This window comes from Dendrobium catenatum, unplaced genomic scaffold, assembly GCF_001605985.2.
Source record: "Dendrobium catenatum unplaced genomic scaffold, ASM160598v2 fragScaff_scaffold_1220, whole genome shotgun sequence".
NCBI lineage: Eukaryota > Viridiplantae > Streptophyta > Magnoliopsida > Asparagales > Orchidaceae > Dendrobium > Dendrobium catenatum.
This window is the reverse complement of record NW_021319682.1, coordinates 8,746,958-8,771,303: the sequence shown is the minus strand read 5'-3', so window position 1 is coordinate 8,771,303 and position 24,346 is coordinate 8,746,958. Positions and strand designations below refer to the sequence as shown.

The following is a 24,346-nucleotide window of genomic DNA, read 5'->3' as shown; positions in this document are numbered from 1 at the left end:
GCCCATATGCTTGTCTCTTCATAATCTGTTGAGCCCTCAGCAGATGTCTCTTCAGTTCTTTCAGCACTCTATCTCTCTCCTCCAAGTACTCCTCTACTGAAGAAACGGGAGTACTGCTACTCCCAAAGTATACGAAGTGGGGGGGGGACGAAGGGGGGGGGGGGGGGATCCCTTCCGTACAACACATTGAATGGCTTCATCTGAGAAGCAGAGTGAAAAGAGGTGTTATACCAGTACTCAGCCCATGATAGCCACTTGGCCCACAGCTTGGGTGTCTCCGACATAAAGCATCTCAAGTAGGTCTCCAAGCTCTTATTGACCACCTCTGCTTGGCCATCTATCTGTGGGTGGTAAGCGGTGCTCTTTAGAATTGTCCCCTGTAACTTGAAAATCTCCCTCCAAAAATGACTGAGGAACATCTTATCTCTATCTGACACGATTGCCTCTGGTATCCCATGCAATTTGATCACCTCTCTATTGAAGGCTAAAGCTACTGTCACTATGGTGTAAGGATATCGGAGGAGAATGAAATGAGCATAATTGCTCAATCTATCCACCACCACCAGAATCATCGTGAAGCTTTCTGACCGGGGCAGCCCATCTATGAATTACATGGATATCTCCTCCCATACCCGTCCTATTAATGCCAATGGCTGCAGTAGTCCCCAATGTGACATAACCAGGTATTTATTCCTCTGACAGATTTCACACCTTGCCACCATCTCTTCTATATCTCTATGCATTTCCTTCCAGTAAAGCGCGGCAGCTAATCTTCTATAGGTCTTCTACACCCTTAAATGGCTCTCAACTGCACTTCCATGAAATTCTTGGAGTAAGTTTGGGATGTGGATCGAGGTACGGGGCAGCACAAATCTCCCCTGATACAATAGTCTGTCTCCCTCCAATGAGTACCATGGGTGGCTATCCTCTTCTTTCAGTAAATCTGACTTGATCCTTTCTAACTTTTCATCTCTAACACATTCTTCTCTGATGGCCTCCCAGTTAAGCATCAAAAGAACAGATAGTGCCACTATCTGCAGCTCTCCCATACACCTGGACAATGCATCGACCGTCTTGTTCTCCACCCCTGGTCTATACTAAATCTCAAAATTGTACCTCAGTAACTTGGACAGCCACCTTTGATGCTCCTCTGTCACCATCTGCTATTTCAACAGGTATTTCAAGCTCCGCTGATCTGTTCTGACAATAAAATGCCTCCCAAGTAGGTAGGGTCGCCACTTCTGGATGGCCAAAACGATGGCCTTTAATTCTCTCTTATAAACTGACTTTAGCCTAGCTCTTGTTGTCAATACCTGGCTGAAATAAGCAATGGGCCTACGACTTTGCATAAGCAGTGCACCCAGCCCATACTCGGATGCATATATCTCCACAATGAAGGTCTGAGTGAAATCTGGCAGAGTTATGACCAGCACTGTAGTCATCGCCTTCTTCAGGCTCTCAAATGCTGATGTGGCCGCCTCTGTTTAAAATTGCGCAATTCTTCCCTTAGCAGAGGCGTACGCCTCAGTCAATGTGAGGCGTGCCTCAAGTGCGCAATTGTGCAATTGTTCATGAGGCGTGCGCAATTTTTTTGGGTCCCACTTTAAGTAAAATGAAATCCCATCTCCTTCACTCGTGAACAGCTGCTCCTGATCCCGCCTTCGTGACCTGCTGCTCCCGTGACTTGCTGCTCCCGATCCCTCAAGTGCTCCAGCCAGATCCCGTCTCCAGCGGTTCTCCCGCCGGCGCCGCCGCTCGCTGGTGAGTCCATTAATTCTGGTCGCCCCTCTTCATCCTTCCTTTATTAGTTAGAGTTTTTTTGAAGTTTAGCGTAAGATTTTTAAACTTATAGGAAACCTAGGGTTTCAAAATTTTTGATTATTTTTATTTTAATTTGCGTTTTTCCTTTAGAAAATATGATTAAGGGCAAAGAAAAGTCTATTACGTCATTGCAGAGGGACACCCTTCTTGGAAATACAGTGTACAAGTTGACATAGGCGGCGGTGAGAAGACTTATGTGTATTTGTGATGATGGGTGCACTCCCTCCCTCAACACGATGGCATGCTACTCCCTCCCTCAACACGATGGCATGCTCCTGCTCCCTCTGCAGTTGCAATCCTTGAGGTAGCTGAAACACCTATTGGAACTGCTAAATCAATGGCTGAATGGAGAGGGGTTTGTCCCCTCCCTCCAATCTCGCTCCCTCCAGCTATGCAGCTCCACCAAATACACCCTCCTTTGTCAGCCAACTGTATATCCTTCACGATCCTTTTAAGAGAAATCATGAATTTGGATAGCCCCGCATCTCCAATCACCACCTTTCCATCTACCATCAACTCCATCGTGAGTGCTCCTTAATTCACTTTAGTGTCTCCCAAAGTTTGTAGTCATTTCATCCCCAGGATGACATCTACTCTCGCTCTAGTGGAAGAAAATCTTCCCTCACCTGAATCCCCTGGATCGTCACTCGCACTCTGCAAATTCCCTCTTCCCCGTACCCATCATCACCCTGTAACAACCGGTATCCACCAATCTCACTCCCAATTGGTTGATGACCTGGGTGGAAATGAAATTATGAATAGCCCCACTATCTATCAGCACCACCATCTCCCTGTCCTCTATCTCCCCCCTTCACTTTCATGGTATGATTCGTAGTGAATCCTACGATTGAGTTCAGGGAAACCTTAGCCAGTTCCAAATGTAGCTTCTCCTCCATCTCCTCCTTTGTCTCCTCCTCACCTCCCTCAGTTTCCTCGTCATCGTAGTTAGTGAGAACCTGAAGACTTTGGTCCTTGCACCGATGCCCTGGCATGTACTTTTCATTGCGCATGATGCACAACCCCTTAGCCCTCTTCTCCTGCATCTCTTTCTCTATCAGCCGCTTGAAATTTCTCCCGCTTCCTCCTCCTGTCTTCTCCTTGGTGGCCTCTCGACTCCCTCCTGTTGCAGGACCTTTAGGTGCTAGATGGGTGGTTGTCATCCTTTAAGTTCCCCTATACTGCTACTTGTGGCTCCCCTCTCCAAATTCCTCTGATTTTCCACCAGTTGGGCCAACTTCATGGTCTCCCCCAAGTCATGGGGCATCAAAATCTTCACTGCTGCTCGGATTTCTGCCTTCCATCCCTTCATGAAATTTTCCTCCAATACTGTATTTGAGAGTCTCTCCACCCTGCTAGCTAGGTGCTCAAATCACCCGGTAGTCTGCTACTGATCCTTCTTGTGTCAGAGCAAAGAACTGCTCATAGAAATCTCCTCCCCGGTCGGTTTTGAAACGTTCTATTATGCAGCCCTTGAACTCTCTCTAGTTCCTGATAGGCCTCCTTTAGTCTCTCCACTGTTACCACAATAGGTCTTTTCTTTCCAAGCATAATTCCGCTGCTATCAGATTCTCCTCCTCGGTCAGCCCATTGACGGCAAAGTATCGTTCTACCTTGTAATTCCACACATACGCATCTTCTCCTTCGAATATGGGCATCTTCAACTTCCTCACCTTCCGGTCGCCACTATTCCCCCTGATTCTTTCACAGTTTCCCCTCTTCCAAGTGCTAGGTCCACCCCATATTTCCCGAAATTCCATTGCTTTGCCATAGCCAAAACCCCCTTCAAATCCCCCATTTTGTCTTCAAATTCAGCACCTTGGTGACCATAAAATCCCCCTTGGCGTTCCCCATATCCACCTCCTCTTTCTTCCCTCTGGACAGGCTCCAGATGGGGTCTTCTTCTTTCTCCTTCCTGGATTTTCACCTCATCTTCCTCACGAATTTCAGAATCCATACTTTTTCCTTCTTCTCCTTTTGCCACGGAAGCCGTCGTTTGGTTTTGAATTTCTAACATCTTCTTCATCATGTCTCGGAGATCGGCGACTTATCCTTCCATGGAGAAAATCCTTTCCTCCACCATCATTTTGATTTGATTCATTTCTCCTTCAAGCTTTTCCTCCAGAGCATCCACTTTTTTGGCCACCATCTCGATTCGAATTTTTGTAAATCTAAAAATTCAGGATTTGGATTACAAAAATAGGAACTTCGTCTCTTCCTGACCAAAATTCAGCCGCTGAAATTTGCCAAAATCAGCCCACGAATGGTCCCAAGACTTGTTCTGATATCAATTTAATAGGAAATACTTGAGTTCGCACCTATGGGTAATACTTGAGTTCGCATGCAAACCTATCTCCAATTGGTGAAAACAATGAGAATAATGCAAAAACTGGGCGAAATCAGCCCTAAAACGGTGGATTGCAATAAGAGAAACAAATCCAAATAAACACGAGAATAAGATACAAATGATCCTCAATTCGAGAGGAGATCGTCTCTCCCAAATATCTAGACAAGAGAGTCTAGAGCCCAAACACCAAAAAACCTTAATTTGCAATCAAACAAAACATGAAAACTCCCTAATCCCTCTCATCCTCTTTAATACAAAATCTTTCATAATATATTTTCCATCCCAAGCCCTTGCCGCCCCCACTGTTTAATTTTCAAATCCAATGGAAGAGTTGGGCCCACCCTATGGGCAGGCCAAGCCAAGGGAGGTGGATGGATTCCGCCTCCTGTAGTAATGCTGAACCGACCCTTGAGCCGGTTGGGCTCGTTTAGCCTGAATCGGCACATCACTCTCCCAACCTCCGCTCGCAGGGAGGAGATGTTAGAAGGATGCTGAATTTTTGGGAAATAATATATACCAGTTTTAAATTAAATTAATAGGTACCACGACCACACAATTGAAGCTCGAAGACTTATGCCTAGATCAATTAACGTTCTGAACCCCTCGACCATCAAATCCTATCTGGCAGGGCGGATTTGAAAGGGCAAGTGCCCTCCTACTTCCCTTCTCGCGGAGGGGACGTCGGGAGAGGCTGTTGGATTTTCGTCTGAATGATTATTGGGTTTAGAAATTTAAAATTAACTTGCATAATTGAAAATGCAATGAAAATACAGATCTAAATGAATGCTTTTATAGGGGATTCCAAAATTTTAAAATGCCTCCTAATTTCCTATAAAAATATAAATATTTTAAAAGTGACTTTAACATCACCCCGATGATAGTCGTGTTGAAAGTGAATCTCAATCGGAAGGGTCAATTCTAAGCTTTTAAATGAAACTTTAATCATAAAAAAAAACTTAAAACTAAAATAGATCCACCTTCCGCAATTGTTTATCGGGGATGATAAATTTGAAATTAACTTCAGCTCACAAAGAGCGAATGTCATGTTGGGTCTATCACTAAAATGGCACGTGCCATCTGATTGGGTGGTTTTACTGCAAAATGATAAAACTATATTACAATCACGGCCAAAGCCCGTATGTTTCATAATGGTTTCAAGTCTTTGAGTAATGAATCATAGAATGTAGTCAATAGAAACAAATGCCCTTTTGTCAGCTAAGGTGGAATCAAATGTATCCCTTAGACAAACATCTCTCCAAGTCTGCAAGATACCCTTGGATGAAATAATGCATGGCTGTTGACAAGGTTTCTTCTATTAGGTTGGGTCGACTACCTCCTCTAACTAAGTAGACCAATGATCAAGACAACTTGAGATGACATAACCATGGGATTTTGAGCGGGCTCATCTTCATTCCTCCCATCATTTGTTTTAGTATATGATGATAAATTATAAATCTTAAACCCCACAATCTAAAGTCAAATCAATGGGCAACTTCCAAGTGAAGTAGTAAGACCCGCCTTTAATCAAGCTATTAGAGAAACTACCTAGTGGCGCAAAACTCTAAAAGCTAAACCAAAGGAAACTTTTAATGACAACAATAATTCCTATCCCAAAGCAAATCTCAGGCTACTTCCAATGGAAGCAGTAAGCCCTGATATTTGAAAAACTTCTGAGAGAGGTGACCTACTCCAAAGAAAACCTCAAATCAAACATACGAGCAACTTCCAATGGAAGCCATAAGTCCAGATTTTAAATCAAACATATTAGCAACTCCCAAGTGGAGCCGTAAGCCTGACTTAAATCCAAATATGTGGGTAGCTCTCAAGCAGAGTCATAAGCCCCAACATAACTAAATCACCATAATACTAAAATTCATATCTAATCATTTTAGTTTACTTAGGATTCTTGAGAGGAGGCAACCCTGGATGCTATGATCAACGATTGTTAGTGTTTGTAGATTGAAACCTACAGTATTCCTGGGACGACAGAATCACAGGATCTTGATCGGGTTTACCTCCATCCCTCATAATTGAGATTAAAACTTCTAAAACGATTCATCCATAATCGAAAGTTCTCTTCTACGCGATAGAATGAGTAATTAAATATGAGAGCTTGCACTCATAGGAAGTGGAACCCTAGAACTAAATAAACCCATATACAATCATGGAGGAAATCTAGTTAATTTAAAATTCAATATACCTCAGGAAAAATGGAAACTTAAGCTGGCGAAAGCGGGGTTCGTGCCTAAGCGCCATTTTTTCCTGAGAGAACACCAATGTATTTAGAAATCGCCTAAGGGGCTGTTTGGTTGCATGAATTAGGAGGGTAAAGTAAAAGAAATACATGTATTTACTAAATTCGGCTGTTTGGTTAATTTTGAGCGGAACAAAAGAAAATCCTCGGGAGCATTAGGCGTGTATTACGGGAGGCAGATTCCGCGACTTCTAAAGCCGCCCAATTTGAGCGGGTTTGAAATTCTTCGCTCATGCGATCCCTCTTGTGAAGAAGAGCGAGGCGAACAACGAAGAGGGAGCCGAAGTGGAAAAGCAACGAAGGAAAAGAAGGAGCGATCCGTGCAGTCTGTCGCTCTCGCGCGAATGAACGAAGTCGAACGACGATAAGGGAGTCGAGAATTGATGGTGCAATCTATGCACCCCCTGCGAATCAACGAAAACGAACAACAACGAAAAGGAGAAGATGAAAATTTTGCTGGAAAATTTCCACTTCTTCGCGGAGGGTGAGAAGGAGCGTGGATTGACTTTGAGTCGTTTCCTCGAAGGTCAAAGAAGCTTGCTACTTTTCTTGCTGTCATCTTCTCTAGCGTCCTTATGAACAGCGCCTAGCTTCCCGTGTCTACTTCTGGTGTATACTTCGGATCAAAGGATCTGCCTTTTGTAGGAGGGGATTAGTTCATGATTCTAAGAGATAAGGCTGGAATTCCTTTAGATTTTCACCCCTTATGGCTATGGATTGTGGCGCTGGAAGCCCCACATCGGAGGATCTGCTCAACCTGTCGGGACTATTGAATTTCGATTGGTTTAATGATTCTTCAAGTCCTTTGTCCTCCGACTTGCTCTTCTCTTCCTTTAATTACTCATCTTTGCATCCTATGTTTGGGAATTCTGCCTCTTTGACATCTCCATGTGGTTTGGAGCAAGCTAGGGATTCCGTTTTAGAGGATGAAGGAGCTTCTAGGGATGGAGATTATGTGTTTAGAGAAAAGTTAGCAGCTTAAAAACCTATTTTGCAATCAGAGTATTTACCGAATTTGGCTAAGAATGGTTAAGTTGATTCTGTAGAGAAAGCTGAGAATGGAACTTCAAGCATTATTCTCAAATCAATAGGGGATTTTACTTTTTCTGATAATCCAGGAAGAAATTTTGTTTTTAATAGTTTTTGCTTTCAATTAAGATTTTTTTTTGACATTATTTGTATTTATTTATAAATCAGTTTTATATTATAAAGATTTTTTTGAAAAAAAAAAGTTTTAAAAAGCAACTTTAGAAAGTAATATTTTATCCCAAACAATACCTAAGAGCCCTTCAATTCGAGTCTTATGAATGTAAAAAAAAATATTGAAATTTGAAAATGGCGATGTGAGAGGTTTTGGTGAAAATACTGAAAGATGGTTCCTTGAGTATCCATGATTTCTATCCAATTATTTTTTAAGAAAATAACTTTTACTTTAGTCTGAATCTTCCTAACCAAACAAGAGAACCAGTTCTGCTGCGTTTATTTTACAGACAACCAAACAGTCTCAAGGTATTCGGAATACAGTACATTTACTTTACACTGCATTTCTTTTTTAGGCAACCAAACAGCCCCTAAATATGAGGAATTCGAAATACATCAAAACTCTACATTGCATTTGATTTACTTCAAACCAAATGCCAATATTTTGCCACATCTCTGCATTTATGATATTTTACAATGCTTTTACTTCAATCCAAACAACCACATAAAAATACCAAAAATGAACTTTTGCCTAATTATATTGTGCTTTAAACACAATAAACTAAAAAATGGAGATAAACATGGCTAAACATGCAGACCAAAAATATTTAACCTTTCTTACATAACCTTTATTAGGGTTTATTATTCATTTCCTTTAAAGTGGTGATAACCATTATCCTGATCCAGGCTTAAAAAAATAGGAAATCACTTTTAAAAAAAACAACAGGAGCATGAGTAGTGTCTGCAGAGAAAACATTGAGCGACATTTGTAAGCAAAAGAGGAATTACGTAGAAAGAAAATCGTTGAAAATTGATAATGGGAGAGGCAAGATTATATTGAAATATAATTGATCCGAATGAGCAAGAATGACTCCTTTTTCAATCAATTTGCTGTTGAATTTCATAAAGAATCCTCAGTATCACTTTGAAAACAGAAGCAGCCTAAACATGGAATCTACACTTCATCGTCTTGGAAAACAGAAGCAGCCTAAACATTGCATGCAAACATATGTTTCCTTTTGATTTTTGGAAGAAAACTATATTTTTCTTCTTTTGCATTCCTCGTGTGATAGTGACATTTGATATTTTTGATTAGTTTCTTTGATTTAGAATTTCTAATCTTTTTTAATATTATCTTTATAGTTTGAAAACCACAGCTTGGTTCTTCAACTTTGTTTCGTTGATTTAATATCCCAATCATGACTATCCTGTCAAAAGAGTTTAGTTCTTATTGGATATATACTTAGGGCCAATATTTATATAATTACTTATAATAGTTTTTTATTCTTTATCCCAAGCTCCCGATCCAGAATCAGCTTTCAGCTCTGATACCATTTTGTGAGAAAGAGGAAAGTGTACAGTGGAAAGGGCTTTTTAATTTTATTTACTTATGTCATTTGTTACAGGTAGTACACACATATATAGTATGAGTAGGAAAGGAAATAAAGAAAAATAAAAAAAACTAAATAAAGAAACTATCATAAGTAATTATATTAATATTTTTGCGAGAAATAAGAAAGTGTATTGTGGAAAGGGCTTTTTAATTTTATTTACTTCTCATTTGTTACAATAGTACCTATATATATAGGTTTGAGTAGGAATAAAATAAAGAAAAATAAAAGGAAAGCTAAATAAAGGAACTATTATGAGTAATTATTTTAATACTCCTCAAGATGCATCGTATATGTTCTTGACGGTTATCTTCAACAATAATGCTGATAAATATATATACACACACACACACACACACACATAATTATAATGAGTAATTATTTTAATGCTCCCCCTCAAGATGCATTGTATATGTTCTTGACAGTCATCTTGGATAATAATGCTGATAATGAGGTGAGAGGCAATGCTTTAGTGAACATGTTAGCCAACTAATGTATAGATTTGTAGGTAAAAGCTTGACAGATCCATCATCAACCTTGTCACGAACAAAATAACGATCAATCTCTATATGTTTTGTTTGTTTGTGGAAGATAGGATTCATAACAATGTGGATGACGGCTTGATTATCACAAATATCAATGTATGAGCGGATGGTTAGATACCGAAATGAGTAAGTAATTGAGTCAACCATGTGAGTTAATTGATGGTGGTAGCTAATGCATGATATTCAATGTGGATGATGATTGGGATATAGTGTATTGTTTCTTTGCCGTCCATGAAATAAAAGAATCATCCAAGAAGATGCAAAATCTAGTGATAGAGTGTCTCGTGTTAAGGTTGTAAATAACACTTTCATTGGAATGGTTGGTCATGACATTTGATATTTTTGATTGATTTACTTTGATTTAGATTTTCTAATCTTCTTTTGCTATTATCTTAAAAGTTTGAAAACCACATTCAAGTTTTATTTTCTTGATTTAATATCCCAATCATGACTATCCTATCAAAAGGATTTAGTTCTTATGGGATATATACTTATGGCCAATATTTATATAATTACTCATAATAGTTTTTTTTATTCTTTATCCCGAGCTCTCAATCAAGAATCAGCTTTCAGCTCTGATAATATTTTTTTTGAGAAAGAGGAAAGTGTACAGTGGAAAGGCATTTTTAATTTTTTTACTTGCATCATTTATATGAGTAGGAAAGGAAATAAAGAAAATAGAAGGAAAGCTAAGCATAGAAACTATTATAAGTACTTATATTAATATTTTTGTAAGAAATAAGAAGGTGTATAGTGGAAAGGGCTTTTTAATTTTATTTTCTCATGTCATTTGTTACATTAGTACCTATATGTATATAGGTATGAGTAGGAAATGAAATAAAGAAAAATAGAAGAAAAGTTTAGTAAAAAAACTATTATGAGTAATTATTTTAATATTCTCCCTCAAGATGCACTATATCTGTTCTTGACGATCATCATGGATAATAATGCTGATACTATGGTGAGAGACAATGCTTTAGCGACATGTCAGCTTGTTGATGTATAGATTTGATAGGTAAAAGCTTTACAGATCCATCAACAATCTAGTCATGAACAAAATGACAATCGATCTCTATATTGTTTGTTTGTTTGTTTGTAGAAGGTAGTATTCCTGACAATGTGGATGATGGCTTGATTATCACAAATAGCAAGGTAAGAGTGGATGGTTGGATATCAAAATCAATGGGTAATTGATTCAACCATGTGAGTTCACTGATGGTGGTAGCTAATGCGTGATATTCGGCCTTGGCTGAGGATCGGGATATAGTGTGTTGTTTCTTTGCTTTTCATGAAATGAGGGAATCACCCAAGCGAAGATGCAAAATCCAATGGTAGAGCGTCTTGTGTTCGGGCATGAAACCCAATCTGCATCATAAAATGCTTTTAGTTGAAGAATGGTAGTGGGGAAAAAATACCTTGCCTAGGCATGGATTTGAGATATTTGAGAATGCGATGAGCGGTGGCCATGTGTGGTGTTCTTGGGTGAGCTAGTATTGGCTTAGCTTGTGGACTACAAATCTGATATCTGGTTGAGACGTAGTAAGTTAGATAGGTTGATAGGAAATACTTGATTTCAAGTAATTCCTAGTCAAATCGGAAGTGAGAAAGCAGAAAATTTGCTGTTTATAGAGTTGGACAGCAGGTTATCACAGAAAAACAACAGAAATTATAGAGAAAACGGAGAGAAAACTCAAAGAAAAGCTTGTATTTCACTAGTAGATGAATAAAACAGCAAAGATACAATTGATCCTCAATTCGAGAGGAGGATCGATCTCTCCCAAATCTCTAGATGCCGCTAGAGCCCAAAGAAAACTTAAATCTAAGAGATCTCAAATTTCAGCCAAATTCAAAAGCATACAAATCAAAAGGAATTCCCTAAACAGTCCCTACAATCAATTTCCCTCCTAAACTTCCTCAAAATCCCTTCCTAAAATAGTCCTGCAAGCCGCGCGGCCTCCGCCCACGCGGAAACGTCCGCCATTTCGTGTCTGGGCCGATCCTGCATGGACCGGCTGGACCGGTCCACTAGACCGGTCTAACAATACTCTCCTCCCAAAAATTCACCTTGTCCTCAAGGTGGAGATATGCTCGTGTTCCGGTGGAGGTGGCCATCCTTGAGGTGACTGAAAATCTTTACTGTATTGCTGAACCAAGGGCTGCACGGAAGGAGGAACATCCCCTACCTCTTCCAATCTGATCGCATCCAGCCTGTGTAGTCCCACCAGATAATCTTTCCCCCACCTCTTGTACGTCTCTAACCATTGTCTTAAGTGATGTGATGGCTTTGGATAGCCCTGCATCTCCTATTATAACCACCCTACTCCCATCCACCATTAATTCCATCGTGAGTGCTCCCCAATTGTCCTTGGTTTCCCCCAAGGTTTGCAACCACTTCATTCCCATGATGACACCAGTACTTCCTAACTCTAGTGGGAGAAAGTCCTCTCTTACTTGAATCCCCTGGATGGTCAACACCACTCCTTTACAGATTCCCTGGCCTTTCTCCACCTTCCCTGTACCCATCATCACCCCATAACAACCGGTGTCCACCAATTTCACTCCCAGTTGATTGACGACATGAGTGGAAATGAAATATTGAGTAGCCCCACTATCAATTAGCACCAACTCCTCACGGTTAGCTCTCTCCTTTCACTTTCATAGTGTGACTCAGAGTGAATCCCACTACAGAGTTCACAGAGACTTCTGCCAAATTCTGGTGCAACTTTTCCTCCTCTTCAGATCTGCTCCCACCTCCCTCCTCGTCTTCCTCGTCTTCATAGACAATGAGAATCTGAAGAGTTCGGTCCTTGCACCTATGCCCTGGCAGGTACTTCTCATCACATCTGAAGCACAACCCCTTTGCCCTCTTCTCCTGCATCTCCTTATCTGTCAGCCTCTTGAAATTTTCCCCCCTTCCTCCTCCTACTGGCTTCTCCCGGATGGTCTCATTAATGTTGCTTGATGCAGGCCCCTTGGGTGCTAGAAAAGTGATCGTCGTCCTGTAAGAGCCTTCTGAGCAGTTTCCTTGAGCCCCTCTTGCAGGCTTCTTCTGGAATTCCACCAACTGGGCCAACTCCATGAACTTACTTAGATTCCTTGGCTCCAACACTCTGACTGCTGTTCTTACCTCCGGTTTCAGTCCCTTCATGAAATTCCCTTCCAGGACTGACTCCGAGATATGATCCAGCCTACTAGCCAGATACTCAAACCTATCCCGGTAATCTGCCACCGTGCCTTCCTGGGTAAGGGCAAAGAATTGCTCATAGAAGTCTCCTCCCTCATCTGCTCGGAAACGATCTAATAAGCATTCTTTGAACTCCCGCCAGCTCCGGATAGGCTCCCGTCTGTCACGCCACTGATACCAGGCTAAGGCTTTTCCCTCCAAGCACATTCCCGCTGCTGTCAATTCCTCCTCCGTCAGCCCATTGACAGCAAAATATCGCTCCACCTTATAAATCCAGTCATGGCCGTCTTTACCCTCAAAGACGGACATCTTCAGCTTCCTCACTCGTGGGTCTCCCCAGTTTCGCCTGACTCCTCCATAACTTTCCATTCCTCGAAGAGGAAGAGTCCCCCAAGTGTTTCTTTCCGGCCATCGTTCTTCCCAATGGATCTCAGTGGATGATGGCTTGATTATCACAAATAGCAAGGTAGGAGTGGATGGTTGGATATCAAAATCAATGGGTAATTGATTCAACCATGTGAGTTCACTGACGGTGGTTGCTAATGCGTGATATTCGGCCTTGGCTGATGATCGGGATATAGTGTGTTGTTTCTTTGCTTTTCATGAAATGAGGGAATCACCCAAGAAGATGCAAAATCCAATGGTAGAGCGTCTGTGTTCGGGCATGAAGCTCAATCTGCATCATAAAATGCTTTTAGTTGAAGAATGATAGTGGGGAAAAATACCGTGCCTAGGCATGGCCTTGAGATATCTGAGAATGTGATGAGCGGTGGCCATGTGTGATGTTCTTGGGTGAGCTAGATATTGGCTTAGCTTGTGGACTACAAATCTGATATCTGGTTGAGACGAAGTAAGGTAGATAAGTCTACCCACAAGCCTTCTGTATTGAGAAGCATCAGTCAATGGGTCACCGTTAGAAGCATTGAAAAAGGTTTTGGGGTCCGTGGGTGTGAACACTAGTTTGGTCCTAAGACATCCCGTGCCTTCGAGCAAGTGTAGAGTATAATTGCATTGGGATAATGCTATACCGGATGTGGATCATGCTATCTTGAGTTTGAGAAAATATTTTGTGTCAAAATCTTTGAGTTTATATTGTGTATGCAAGGAAATTTTTCAGTGAAGTAATGAGGGAAATATTTATACGTGATTATGATGTCATCAACATAAACTAACAAGACAATGAAGTTAGAATTACTTCCTCTTGTAGAGAAAGAATAGTCAGATTTTGATGGAATAAAACAAAATTAAAGGAATAAGGAAATTTTTTGATGCAAGGCCTATTGAATTCCATAAATGAATTTTTAGAGATGACATACCATTTTTTTGTTTGTGTTATTAAGCTCCTCCTTACCTCCATATACTGGTGGAAGATTCATGTAGACCTCTTCAAATAAATCACAATGAAGAAATTCCCATATTTTGATGCTTAGGTTACAATTTTTGTTCTTTAACATTCCATTATGATGAGGGCTCTAGGATCTAACCCTGAGTGTGAACCATCCAATTCTAAATGAAATTTATTGATAGATATGGATACTTGAAAATGACCAATATTTAGAAGCTTAAAATGTAGTACAATAATTCTTGACCAGCTTGATATCATATTACAACTGTGGTGTGTTGTTGGGATGATCTTAGATCAATGAGTAGCACAACTATCCTTGAATATGTTTTCTTCTTGTATCCTCCCATTTGATTAGTAGTTGTAATGACACGTTCAATGCTTTGGTCTCTTCTTTAGAAAAAGTAATAGACTCTTAATTTACTTTAATTAACTTTGATTATCCAACTTGTTAAATAGAAGTTTCTGTTACCTATCTCATATTCATAACCAAAGACTAAAATATAAATAGTTCTCTTTTTTTTTTTAATTGTATGTTATGTTATTCGTCCCATGTTTTCCCTTTTCATCTGATTTGGTATGACCGTCTTAACTCAAACAAACATAGTTTTAGATACTACTGAAACCTTCCTTTTTCCCTTCTTTTTGTTTTTTTAATTTTAACTTTTGTGCTTGCAGAAAGTGTAAGGTGGGCTGTTCTTATGATAGCAATATTAGCATCCGTGGTGGGAAGCCAAGCAATCATCAGTGGAACATTCTCCATCATAAACCAAAGTCAGTCACTTGGTTGCTTCCCAAGGGTAAAGGTTGTTCACACTTCTGACAAGATACATGGCCAGATCTATATACCAGAAATCAACTGGATGCTGATGATCCTTTGCGTCGCAGTAGCTGTTGGGTTCAGAAATACCAAGCACATGGGCAATGCGTCAGGTTTGGTGTTCTTGCAGTGTTTATTAAAGTAAAATTCAGTTAGTATTTTGCACTATTTCTCATAGAATACCACTTCCATACAATATTTATGTTGTAATTATCCGAGAAATTTCTACTTTGTAATTGATTCATGTTGGGTTCATAAAACGTTATTTCTTATTAAGCACAATTTTTTACGCAAAGTGCCAATCGCGACGGAATTCAGGAGGATTGAAGTGGTATTTGATTTACTCGGAAGAATAATTTTATTGCATTGAATTAGCTGGCATAAATATGATCCAATGTGGATGTCTGAAAGGTCTTAAACTAGCTTAACTAGTTTGTTTTTGCTGCGGGACGACCATGACTGATTGGACCTCATTATCATGCGTTGCTTTGGCTCATTTTGATAACTATCAAAATGCCATCATGGACGGTAGTAGGGGGGCTACCAAACCAGCTTTCTTATTCTTCCTTGATGAGAACATGCTGGAGCTGTCTGACTGCGCCAATGTGCTGTTGATACTTTAAAAAATTATAAATAGCCCCTTATTCGTTTCATTCATGGAGATTTTCCAAGTAGGGAAGGATGTCTATATTCTCTGAGAATTCCTGTGAGCTGCAATCAGTGTATCATATCTTACACTACATCCTTTGTTTGCATCATATGAATAGGTCTATGCTTTAGCTTGACTAATGTTGTAATGATCTCTATCAAGAATTATGTTGTAATCGGCTTTTGAGCACACAATCGAACACCATCATATGTAGCCACTGTCAACAATACCACAACATTTTCTTTTACATTTCATTGATGCTTTATGTAGTTTGGGGAAGGGCCATAGTTTGTAACTTTAAAAAAAAAAAGTGGAAGTTAATTGGGAATGACCATTTGGGTTTTCCCTTTTGGTTTTCAATGTAACAATTTTGTGTCACTGTTGTTCACTTGGTTAGGTATGTGTGATATTAAGAAGGGTGAAGGCAACCTAGATTGATTTGCACTATAATATTTTGATTTTTTCATATAACATGATGTAGGGTCTACATGATCTTTAGTGTGAAGGAAATAATTTAATTGATGTCCCTTTATGATGGTGATAGAAGGGTTATTTGGGTGGTGATAAAACTAGAATTCAAGTTTTAGATAGATTTGATATTAAAAATTTTAGTCTATCAACGGACCAAGTTTTCGTTGAAGAAAAATTTGGAGGACTTAGTGTATCATATCTTACACTGCATCCTTTGTTTGCATCGTCCAAGGTTTGAGATTTTAGGGAACTAACTTGTATTTTTATGAGTTTGGATCAGTGTTTGAGTTTAATATTTTTTAAACTAGTGCTCAAACTAGCAAATTATCTCTATATATAGGGAATTTGACTATGATATATGAGGGTTATTAGGGAGTTGAGGCCTTGGAAGATTATGAGGGATGTGAAAGAATATTTGATGGAATTTTGAAGAGGTTAGATGGGTTTTAGGGTTGAGGGAAGTCAGGCTCGAGAATATGTATAGAAGATGAAGATTGTGTAAGGAAAGAGGTTGAATAAGATAAGAAAAGATGACCGAGGACTCATTAAACCTTCTAGGGGATTAACTATCATGCTTTACCAAAGTGTAGAGCAACCACTAAATCTTTCCGCACAAACTTTATATAAGTAAAAATAATTTTTATTTAATGAATAAAAAAGTATAAAGCAAGGTTTTTATTTACAGGCCTTTTTCAAACTTTGATAACTTTGTAAAGCTTTAAGGAGCCAATAAAATACTTTTACTTTGATTGATGATTTATCCTAATACAAAAGAGAAGAAAATAAGAGAAATAAAATAGAATTTAAAGGTTTTATATGCTTGAAAATTTTGGATTGGTCGAATAATGCAAGCAGAGTGATCTTGAAATCAAGCAAATTCTAAATATTTTTGCCTCCTTCATTGGTATGGTCCACATGTCTATTAAGGTATCTTAAATTAAGCTTCTTAATTATTATCCAATGATTTTATAATAATTATGGGTTGTCCATGAGCTTGCATGGAGAGTTGTGCATGATGAATGACTTAAATCTTGACGTAGAGCTTTATTTTGTGACCTTTGTCATGGTGTTACATCACAAGGACTTGGTAAATGTCGACAATCATTCATGTATAATGACATCAACAAACTCATGTTCGAAAGCTTCATCCATAGAGAATAGATGAATCATGTGAAACATTTAAATATCACACTTAATCTCTTGCCAGATGAGGAATCAATCCGCGAACCAAGGGCAATGCAGTCAAGCCTTCGTTCCCTCATGATTGGGGTAGATGTGGGTTTTGATGGTACTTTGTCTCTAATCCTTGAAGATCATGCATTCAACACATGAATGAATCACAAAGTAAGAACTTTTATCCCACTTGATTGTGGGAAGAATGTGATTATCGATAGTATTTTTTCTTCGACTCTCAAAAATTGCAAGTTCAACACATGGTGCAATCACAAAAGATCTTCTCTTTTGTGAGCCTTGTCCACCACTCAACTAGTGAATGGCATGTTCTACCACTATAAGAAAATCGCTTATTACCGGCGGAATTTTCGGCGAACTATTTTCCAGCGGATTTTCGACGGATAAAGATGAAATATTTCCAACTGATTTCAGGAAGATTTTCCGGCGGATTTCCAGTGAATTTGTTTTCAACGAATTTTCCTTTAGATTTTTTGACGGATTTCAATAATTTCTGAAATATATATATATATACACGTAATTTCATTAATTAATAATTTTACAGCCTATTTTAATTACTTATTAATTCAATAAATTTAATATAACTTTAAATAATTAAAATTAAGTTGTTTAAGTAATAATTATTTTAAAGGATGTCGGGCAGGTCGGAAGGGAAGGAGCGGTAGCGCGGACGGGCAGGAAGGGTAGCTTTCGCTGGCGGGTAGCTGTCACGAGCAGCTGGGCTGTATGTTTTTTTAATTAAATTTTTAGTTACTCCGGCGGCCTTTTTCTCTTGACAGCTGCCGAAAAAATTTCGACTAAAATTTTCCGGCAGTTTTTGTTCTACGAAAATTTTTTTCGGTGCTCGTTTTATCGTCGAAATTTATTCAATCGGAAATCTGCAGGAAATCTTTCAGATCTTCCAAAAAATTAACAATTTTTTGCCGAAAAATATGGCGGTAATGTGTGGTTTTCCTGTAGTGTATATCTCGATATACAATTTCATCATTTGCCAATAATGTTCCTCACTTTGTAGGCAACATCAATGCTTGCACCTTTTTTTGTGTAGTTCCATCCCCAAATTTACTTTTAATCCATTCATGCTAGTTGGTGCATGTGACCCCCATGAAGAAGACTTCATCAATGAGTCATCCTGTTAAAGTTTTCAAATATTACTTCCCAACAACAAATTTATCATGTGATAACTCGCAGAATCTTTAGCGTTCATCCAAAAATAGATGTTTAAGTTTTGCACTCTCGCTCACATTCTAAAAGATCACACCACAATTGAATTTGTATGATGTTATATTAATGTTGACAAAGGCCTTATTTTATATAATTTTAATGGTTTTTGGATCATTGGGATCATTTTTTGATGTTTTGGATTATTTTAGTTGTTCAAAATATAGATGATCTAAAATGCATTTTTAGAATTTGAGTTTTAGCTCAACTTTTGGTGAAATTTCTCTCCTAAATTACAACTATAGAGTTCTACTTGTTTAGGAGTTTTATTGAATTTTATTGCATTATTGAAGTTTCCTATTATTGAATTAGGAATATTCAATACTAGCCTAAAGTTAGCCTAAAATTCAGGTTTGCAAAATTTTCAAATAAATGACCTTAAAAATTCCCATGAACTTAAATTCAGAGGTTTGTGATCACCTCAATATCATTCATGAAAATTTAAAATTTATTTGACTTTAAATTGATTTTCTATATTTTTTCTAAAGTTCATACCAAGCTTTTGATGATTTATTAAGGATCTAGGAAAATTTTTCTTTTTTTGATAAAATTTTCCTTTGATCTTGAAAATCAGAGAAATTCATGCCTAAAATTTTATGCCATTTAGAGTGAAGGATATTCTTACAAGGGATTTGCAAGAGGATGTTCTCTGGTGTATGCTTTTTCTTGGTTATATTCTTCTTGTTAAGACTAAAAGGGAGTTGAAGGTAAACTTGAATTAAAGAGGTCAACCTTAGAGTCTAAAGGTTTTCATTTGAGTTGATCTAAAACCAAATATATGGTGTAATTTTAGTAGTAATAGATTTAGTGGCTGTTTGTGACTTTGAGTGATCAAGTCATTAATAAGAGTACACATTTTAGATATCTTGGGTCTATTGTTGAGAGTGATGATGAGATAGATGGGGATATTATTAGTAGAATTCAATTTGGATGGTTGAAGTGGAGGAGTGCATCGGGCTTGTTGTGTGATAGAAAAGTACCACTCAAATTTAAGAGAAAATTCTATAAGATGGTGGTTAGACCTGTAATGCTTTATGGCACAGATTGTTGGCCATTAAAAGAGAAGTATAATATGAAGTTAAGTGATGCAGAGATGAGGAAGCTCAGGTGGATGAGTGGTTTTACTCTTAGAGACAGGATATGAAATGAGCATATACGTGAAAAGGTTGGAGTAGCTCCAGTGGCAGATAAGATTAGAGAGAGGCGCCTTAGATGGTTTAGTCTCATAAACCGGCGGGTCGCCTCAGATGGTTTGGTCACATAAACCGGCGGCCTTATGATGACCTAGTTACGAGAGTAGATGTATTAGATTTAACCTATGTTAAGAAAGGTAGAGGTAAACCTAAAAATACTTGGTTAGAAAATTGGAAATGACTTTTCCTTATTAGTTATAAATGAGAATTTGACTCTTAATAGGACACAATGGAGAAAAATGATTCATGTAGCTGACCCCACATAGTGTGATAAAGGCTTGATGTTGTTGTTGTTGTGTTTTAGAGTGAAGGATATATTGCAATTATTTTTCATAGTTCTAGGTCATTTAATTATCTTTAGCTTTGAAAATTCAATTAGGGTATATGCAGACCTTCTGTTGCTTTAGAAAATATTAAGTGATATATATGATAGCTTAGAAGGCTCCCCTAATGAATTTGAGATCTATCTGACATGATTAAAGCTATTAATTACTTGATTAACCTTAGTCATTATCATTCAAAGCGATGCATAAGATTGATCAAAACTCTTTGATTTTATCTTTAGATTTTTCCTTATCCTTCATTGAATCCATAGCAAGTTTACTTGTAATTTCTAGATTAGAAATGAAATTATTACAATTTTAAGAAGTTCTCTACGGGCTCCGAAAATTTGCTCCCCGGCCTCTCCACGCTGTCTTTTGTTGGACATGAATAGTTTTAACGGATTTAGGTTCTTGGGTAAATTTTAAGAAGACAGATTAGGTTTTTAGATAAGACATTTCCCAGAGATCTGCCCTCATTTTATGCGGACTTTATGACCTGAGTTTTGGTTTCCTTATAGGCGCAAGCCCCTATAGTTAATTACTTGTGCTTATAACAAGAAAGAACTTTTGATTAAGGCTAGTCGTGAGGTAGATTTTAAGTACCCAATGTATGGTAACAACAATTTTAAAATTTGAATTTAGTTTTGGATTTTGGAGTTTATGATTTTAAATTTATCACTAGATAATTAAAATAGGTGATGCGTGGAATGAAGATAGGCTCGATCAAAATCCCATGATTCCGTCATCCCGGGCTGTCATGAACCCTCGGTCTACTTAGTCAGAGGAGGTAGTTGACCCAACCTGGAAGAAAGAACTTTGTCAGTAACCATGAGTTGCTTCGTCCAAGAATACCTTATAGATATGAGGTGGATGTTTTTCTGCGGATACATTTGAGTCCACCTTAACTGACAAAAGCGATTTGTGCCTATTGAGTAATCTTATGATTCATTATGCATGGACTTGATACCATTAGGGAACATCGGGCTTTAGCCATTATTGTAATATAGTAGTGCCATTTTGGAGTAAAAACACTCAATTAGAGGACACATGTCACATTCTTTCTGGCGAGAGATTATTTGAGAATGAATCTTGGTGATACATACGACATAATATTCGTTATTTGTGAGCTAAAGTTAATTTCAAATTTATCACTCATAACAAACGATTGCAAGAGGCAGATGATTTTTAGTTTTAAGTTTTTGGTGATTAAACTTATATTTAAAAGTTTTGAATTTAATATATGTTATATTCTTAACTTTTAACAAGATTTGAGAATTGACCCTTCCAGTTGAGATTTATATTCAACATGACCATCAATGTGTCGTCGACGAATCATTTTAAAATATTTGTATTTTGCCTTAAGGTTTGAGTATTTTTAAAATATATTTGTATTTTGCTTCAAGGTTCGAGTATTTTGAAAATAAAGCTTCCGATTGAGATTTTCTGTCAACACGGCCATCAACGAGGATATTTAAGTGATTTATTATTTAAACCTTGTCAACTTTATTTGCTCTCTAATAGAGGATCGAGTTAAGTTATTGACCTCATGAATTATCATAGGCTAATATCCGAGATTCTACTATAATGCATTTCATTTAAAAAGCCTTTGAAGGCCTAATGTGGATTTTAAATTGAATATCCCTGTAGATTTATGATTGGGCATTTGTTTGTTAATCCAAGTCAAATTGGCTCCAATCCTTTCAAGGAGGAGGACGAAACTTAGATTATTTGACTTGTGGAGCATTTACAGACCGTTGGCCCAAGAGCATCATTTTTTGCTCATATTTTAATTACGGGAGGGCATGATTTGTATCTGTTGTGATAATTATGAGGAATTTTTTGGACATGGACTTTAATGCCTTCTCAGAAAATAAGTAGCTCATTAAGAGTAATTTTTTAAGTTGGGTAGGCTGTGTATCCTTTAAAATTCCTATGAGATGCTACAAGAGCAATCAAGTTTTACACATTCATAAAAAAAAAAAGTTTTACACATCTTCTGATAGTGTCATAAGAATTGCCGCATTTAGGATCTACGCCATAAGTCTGCTAGGCCTGCAATCGTATCCCTCAAGATTGACACCATAATGGCATCCGATCACGCCAACCACCATCCTACATTGCCACTTTAAACAACATGGACATCTTACATTGCATTGATGTTTCTCCAATTACAAGGAAGAGTGGTGCTTTATAACTCATTTTCTTACAAGTGGAAGCCTAGTTCAACCAGGCAGAGCACGAGAAAAATCATCTCCAATTTTTCACGCTAAAGTTCTGTTCCTACTCTGCACTTTTCTAGGCTGTGTTTATGAGATGCCAAAAAGGGGTTAAGATATCGCGTTCAATTTAAACTCTACGGTTTCAACTTCCTGCACGTAGCAATCCTAAAGTTAAAAGTTTTCATTGTGTAGTTTCTGCAAAACACTATATATTCACTAAAATACTACTTGAAACATAATTAGAGGACAAATACTGTAAATTGCTCCCATCTATGGTCTCATTACTATACAATATAAAAGAAGTATCCTTTAATGTTTTATATTTATTTCTGCTTCGTAACTCTGTGATTTTTACTTACTGCAGGATTAGCAGTGATTACAGTGATGCTGGTCACCACATCCCTCACTTCTTTGGTTATAATCTTATGCTGGCACAAGCCACCACTCCTTGCCCTTGCCTTTTTCCTCTTCTTTGGCTCCATTGAGGCCCTCTACTTTTCTGCCTCCCTCATCAAATTCCTTGAGGGTGCTTGGCTTCCAGTCCTGCTAGCTTTCTTCCTCATGACTATCATGTATGTTTGGCATTATGCCACAATAAAGAAGTATGAGTATGACCTCCACAACAAGGTCTCCTTAGACTGGCTTCTTGCCTTGGGTGACAAGCTTGGCATTGTGCGGGTTCCCGGGATTGGCCTTGTGTATACCGGCCTCATTTCCGGCATACCAGCTAACTTCTCACGCTTTGTCACCAACCTTCCTGCATTCCACCGCATACTAGTCTTTGTCTGCATCAAATCCGTTCCCGTGCCATATGTTCCTCCTGCCGAGAGGTATCTTGTTGGACGAGTCGGGCCACCGAGCCACCGTTCATATCGATGCATTGCCCGTTATGGCTACCGAGACGTGCATCAGGACATAGACTCCTTCGAGTCAGAGCTCATAGCCAGGTTGGCTGACTTCATAAAGCTTGATTCATCCTATGATACCTGCGAATCTAGTTGCTCAGTGGAGAGAGGTGAGCGTGGGCTTACTGTCATTGGCAGCAGCAGTTCACTAATGGGTCATCCAAACTTTGAGATTGATGTAAGCATGGCACCTTCAAGTGCTTCAGTGGAGTTCCCTGGGGATGTTAATTCAGCAGAATTGGAGCCTGTAAGCAATGAAAAGAGAGTGAGGTTCTTTATGGATGACTATCAAGGCTCTGATTTGGAGCTGGAGGATAAAGTCAGGGAGGAACTTGAGGAGCTGTGCGATGCTCAAGGCGCTGGGATGGCATTTATACTGGGGCATTCGCACGTAAGGGCGAAACCTGGCTCATCGTTCTTGAGGAAGCTGGTTATTGATTTCGGCTATAATTTCCTGAGAAGGAACTGTCGTGGCCCAGATGTGGTTCTTCGGGTGCCGCCGGCTTCATTACTTGAGGTTGGCATGGTTTATGTTTTATGAACAATGTGCTTGCATTCTGTGTATGGAGAACAACTTAATTTTATGTAGCAATGGGCTACTTCAGATGGATTTATGCACTGTATTATGATATATATATTTATGAGAATGTTGCTCACAAATTTGATTTGGGATATCATTTAATCTTTTTATGGACTCCATGTAAGAAAAAATCATTAGATATGGACTATGTACTTGCTTCTGTGTAGAATATCAAAGTATACAGCTGTGCACTCACTGCGTTTTTTATTTTTTGAAGTGCATAGATAGTGTATTGTTATGTATTTACAGCAGTACTAAAAATGGATAAGAATATTTTGATTAAAATTTGTTCAAGATGGGTCTTTTAAGTAATATTTTGAGATGAGTTGAATATATGATTAAATTTTATTTTAAATTAAATTTAATGTTTTTTTATACTTATTTTAGTCAAATTTCATTAAGGGTATTCTCATTCTTTTAGGATTCTTGATTTCTATGGGATAGGGAGCTCAATATATGTTGCATGAGCTTGATAAGGTATGTATCGTAGCATTTTTTGGTGGGATGCAAGAGCATTTGAAACCCTCTTGAACTTTTTTGTGGTGATTATCATGAAAAATATATGCACAACAACAACAAGCATCATCAAGCTTTTATTCCACTATATTGGGTTGATTATATGAATCTTTTTTTTTTCATTGTGTCATGTTAAGAGTCAAATTCTCAATAAAATCTAGTAGAAAAAAAAATCAA

The 24,346-nt window shown here is 38.3% G+C and overlaps 1 protein-coding gene across 1 annotated transcript in view; it reads left to right on the top strand.

The window, feature by feature from the left end:
- The window catches only part of LOC110098485 (putative potassium transporter 8), a 43,606-nt gene extending 19,746 nt beyond the window's left edge, over positions 1 to 23,860 (top strand). Inside the window, exons 8-9 of the mRNA XM_020825335.2 lie at positions 14,760 to 15,014; positions 22,533 to 23,860. Of these exons, the coding sequence (XP_020680994.1) occupies positions 14,760 to 15,014; positions 22,533 to 23,614 (1,337 nt within the window). The 3' untranslated portion in view covers positions 23,615 to 23,860. The remainder of the gene's footprint in view (positions 1 to 14,759; positions 15,015 to 22,532) is intronic.
- The last annotated feature ends 486 nt before the right edge of the window (positions 23,861 to 24,346 follow it).